The sequence below is a fragment of the Gavialis gangeticus genome, unplaced genomic scaffold, assembly GCF_001723915.1.
Source record: "Gavialis gangeticus isolate Ggan-Ray unplaced genomic scaffold, GavGan_comp1, whole genome shotgun sequence".
Taxonomy (NCBI): Eukaryota; Metazoa; Chordata; order Crocodylia; family Gavialidae; genus Gavialis; species Gavialis gangeticus.
In genome coordinates, this window is record NW_017729004.1 from 41,689,938 (window position 1) to 41,694,724 (window position 4,787).

Genomic DNA, 4,787 nt, shown 5'->3' on the forward strand with positions numbered 1-4,787 from the left:
GGAGGGGGCCTGAGAACCCAGCTCCAAAAGGTGCTGCATGCAGGATTTTGTAAAGAAAACATTTCATTGCAAAGAAAACATTGAAAAGAAAATGATTTTTGCATTGCACCTCCCATAACAGTACATCCTGCAAAGAAAAAAAAAGAAGTTGTTTTGGAGCTATGGCAGCAGGGGTTAACCCCAACTCCCTACCCCCCTCAGCAACTATGCATATGAAATGCATTGTAATGCATTAAAGACTTGTTAAAGTCTTAGACAAAGGTCCTGGGAGGTCCATGCATGGAGACATTTTGCAGATTGCCTACTTGCTGCTGGGGGTGAGTGGGGGAGTTTAGTCTTTTTTCTTAAAAGAAATGCTGGCTGCACCCTAGGTAGTACTTAACAAGCAATTGACCTCCCTCCCTCCACTAACAGTCCACCCTGCAACTCTTTGCAACTCTTTCCAGTAATGCTATGATTCCATAAAAAACTCCAAAGCACAGCATCCCCATGATGAGGCAGGTGCAGTCTCCAAAAACCAACCCTACCATCCACCCACCCCAAAGAAAACAAGACACATATATAGACCAAAAATAAAACACTTTATTGAAAATGCTGCAGCTTGACAATATAACATATATACAAAATGTAAAAAATAAAATTAAAAAATTACAAATCTGAACATATTTCACTCTCCTCTTCACTCTCCTCATTCATTATTGGGCCAGCTGCTGCCCCAGGCAAGTTACACCCACAAAAGTTTTCTGCAAGGAGGGGGAAAAAGGAAGAAGAGGAGGTGGGGTTTGGAGCACAGTGAAAAAAAGACTTTTGCACCCCCCGCTCGCCTCCCCCCACAAGATCGGTGGAACATATTACCTAAATATGACACCAAACTTTGGGGTAAAGCATCCACACCCAAAGATAGGAGGGTGATCCAGGCTGACCTTGACAGGCTCAGCAAATGGGCGGATTAGAACCTGATGGTTTTTAAACACCAAAAAATGCAACGTTCTCCACCTTGGGAAGAAAAACCTGCAGCATGTTTATGGGCTTAGCAATGCTACGCTGGCTAGCACTATGGACGAAAGGGACTTGGGAGTCATAACTGACCACAAAGATGAACATGAGCCATCAATGTGATGCTGCAGCTAGTAAAATAAGGAAAACATTGGCTTGCATCCATAGATGCTTCACAAGCAAATCCCAGGATGTCATTCTCCTGTTGTACTCGGCCTTGGTGAGGCCACAGCTAGAGTACTGTGTCCAGTTTTGGGCTCCACAATTCAAAAAGGACATGGAGAAGCTTGAGAAGGTCCAGAGGAGAGCCACACGCATGATAAGAGGTCAAGGAAACAGACCTTATGATGAGAGGCTGAGAGCAATGGGACTCTTCAGCCTGGAAAAGCACAGGCTCAGGGGTGATCTGGTGGCCACCTATAAGTTTATCGGGGTGACCACCAGGATCTGGGGGAACGTCTGTTCACCAGAGCGCCTCAAAGGATGACAAGATCGAACGGTCACAAACTCCTCCATAACCGTTTCAGCCTGAACATAAGGAAGAACTTTTTTTACTGTCCAAGCCCCCAAGGTCTGGAATAGCCTGCCACTGGAGGTGGTTCAAGTACCTACTTTGAACACCTTCAAGAGACATTTGGATGCCTCCTATGACCCCTGCTGACTTCCTGCCCCTGGGGCAGGGGGTTGGACTTAATGATCTTCCAAGATCCCTTCCAGCCCTAATGTCTATGAAATCTATAAATATCACCCGGATGCTGCATATACTGGGCATCGGGTCTGGCAGGCAGTGTCCTGCCCCTGGACATTTTTTGTCGTGGTTCTGAAATGAAATGTGATGAAGTTTAAAGGAAGTCATGTAACCACTCCAAAGTTTCAAACTCCTTGCAAAAAACTTACCATTATGGTGATGCTGCAGCTGTCGTTGGGAACTCTGTCCACTGCAGCAGCAGCACACGATGAGGGTGTGGGGGGGCATGAGGACAGGAGGGTACATGGGCAGGAGCGGGAAGTCATACACTATAGGTCGGGGGAGGGCAGAAGAATTAAGAGGACATAGAAAATTAAGGGATTATTGGCCTCCCACGTTTTAAAATAATAATACATTTTTCTGAGCAGACCCGTCCCAACCTGAACCCATGGCCACTCCACTGCGTGCTGTGAGGAAGAAGGGAGGAGGGAGGGGTGAGGAGGGTAACAAAAACAACAACAACAACAAAACACACAGTGGTACCTCCTGGCTAAAGGCCGGAGCACAACACTCTCTTGTGGCAAAGGGGATTAAAGTCTTCGGAGTTCTTGGCTGTTTGGACAAACAAATCCACAGTTGGAGCAGCGTAACTGGAGAGTACCCCAAATTAAACACATCTCTAAGTAGTGTTAGTTTAGGGTGCTAAATGGACTTCAGAGAGGCGGGAAATCCTGAATCATTCAAACACTAATGCAGTTGCATCAGCGTAAATGGGAAATATCGTTTCATCTACACACGCCCAAAGTCCCCAATTCCTGACCCCTGACACAGCCTGTAATTTGGACTCTACCCCTGGCACCTGCCCTTCCCTAGTAGCCTAATCACCAGGCTAGACTGTCTATGACCCTGTTCTTATACCAGGATTCCCACTATTCTCCTGAACTAGGCAGAAGACCTCTCAGCACAGTGGCCTGATATCTCATTTCTGTATATCAAGTTCCAGTTATGTTGTTTACCCATGTTCCGCCTTTTTGCTGGCTGTTGTTAAATGTTAGCGTGTAGCTACTTGCTTTCCACCGTCTCTCCAAGGCAACTTGGTAACTATTACTCATTTCTAACTTCCCTGTCCTTGACTGGGGAGGAGGCAGAAATCAAACCCTTCACGCCTTAAACATCACAGTATACAAGTATGTATACTGAAATGTACATACTGAGAAGAATACAGAAATTCTCCACATTTTCCATAACTTGTCAATCATAAGCATATAAAATAACACTTCTTGAAATTTCTGAGTTGCAGTATTAGAAGGAAGTAATATATTTCTCATCTGCAATGCACTCCTGGCCTTGCTGGAAGCGACCTAGGCACTTACAAAGAAGAATAATTCTTTAACTATGTGGAAGGACCACTGACACCTGGCCTCAGTCCACATCTACTGAATCCAGCAAAAAAAAAAACAGTAGTTGGAATGCAAGTTGCCCTCCTTGATATGTCTGGGGGTAAAAGAAATACAAAATAAGGGAACAACCCAAAATAAGCAGCAGGACTGAGGCAGTAACTGAGTAGCACTCCCAAGGCACCTATAAAAGCATCTTCACAAACTACTCTGAGGTCTAGGCTTTTCAGATCTGCAGGTGACTGGTAGACCAGGGAGCAGCTATTCCACGTGGCAATTCCCCAACCAAAATGGACCTCTGAGCAGATAGAATATTAACAGATCTCCATGACTTCTACTACCTCTTACACTTCCTTCTAAGATGGTAACACTGCACAGTCACTTGAGATGCAGTCAGTAGTAGTGTGGGTTCCAAAGAAACCATGCATTGAAGGATGAAGAAGATAATGGGCAGCAAAGCACAGAAGCATATGCAGACTCATTTTGTATAAAAATCCAGATTCCTTGAGAACAAAATATCTGCAAATCTTTGCACTCCAAGCAGTTACAGACCCATCTATGCTTCTATACACCCATCTCTCCAGAAATAAGAATGTGTCCATCTCCACAACTCACAGGCATGGACATTTCAGGTTACTTCTCTCCCTTTTTCTGATTTTTACAGATGGAAGGGAACATACAGTTCTTAGAGTAAAAGAAGCCTGGATTGCTTCATACATTACTGCTTGCAAAGTCTGCCAAAGACAATAAATTGTTATAAAAACAACACATGCCAGGTCACTCTGTTTTTCATATCTACAGAAAAAAGAAATGGGATCATCTTTACAAGACAGTTTTACAATTACATAGGAAAGTTAGTGGGAGTAAGGAACTGTGTAAAGAGGGTAGGATTGGGGCCTATAATTGTGTAAAATGTTAATTTTATAGCATATAGCATTTTATAAACTTACCACATCCTTGGGAGGAGGCTCCACTTCCTTCTTTATTTTTTTACCCATTCTAAGAACAAAACCAAAGAAAAGCAGGCAAGAAACAAACAAGTTACTTTCAGTGTCTTAGGACCTAGTTTACCAGATATATCTCAAGCAAGAACCATCTAGAGAAAAGGTGGATGACTCTTCTGCATGGAACAAGAGTAAGTTCTTTGGCAGAAAGTTCACCCTTGGCAACAGCAATGTTGTGTTTGCTCCACAAAATAAGTTTCTTAACACTTGATCACACCTAGTGAACCCTGAAGGCCACCAAAATAAAGCTGGAAAGGAACCAGGCAAAAAACACCTGAGTGAAGTCCATGCGATACACCACAATGCCAGGTTATAGCTGTTGTGTTATACACACAGAGGAAATATATTAAGGGTGACCTTTTCTATAAGTTTAGGTTCATTTGTCTGCACAAAACTGTACTGGTTTGCCAGAACTACCCTTGGAGGTAGGTATTCAGATGCACAAATATCTACTTTTCCATTTGTGACTGCAGTAATGGCTTGTGCTACTGTAAACAAGTGATCTATGCACACTTGTGGGAAAATAACACTTCCAATGCTGAAAATCTGGTTGCAAATGCACTTGGATTCTCCCTACATATTGTACACTAAATAAAACAAAGCCTGGCAAAAAGAATCAAATTCAGTAGTCATAACTTGTGGGGGGATGTGGGCACATTAGAGGGGAGCAACAGGCTACAGTTGGACCTCGACAGGTTACAA

General features: G+C 43.6%; 1 protein-coding gene across 5 annotated transcripts in view; it reads right to left on the reverse strand.

Annotated features, from left to right (window-relative positions):
• The window catches only part of ARMC3 (armadillo repeat containing 3), a 157,859-nt gene that overhangs the window by 144,475 nt on the left and 8,597 nt on the right, over window positions 1-4,787 (reverse strand). For 4 of the 5 annotated variants that reach the window (XM_019508298.1, XM_019508302.1, XM_019508301.1 and 1 more), the window contains exon 3: window positions 4,032-4,080. The exons of the other annotated variant lie outside the window; for it this stretch is intronic. In XM_019508298.1, the coding sequence (XP_019363843.1) occupies window positions 4,032-4,079 (48 nt within the window). In that variant the 5' untranslated portion in view covers window position 4,080. The remainder of the gene's footprint in view (window positions 1-4,031; window positions 4,081-4,787) is intronic. 5 annotated transcript variants of the gene reach the window in all.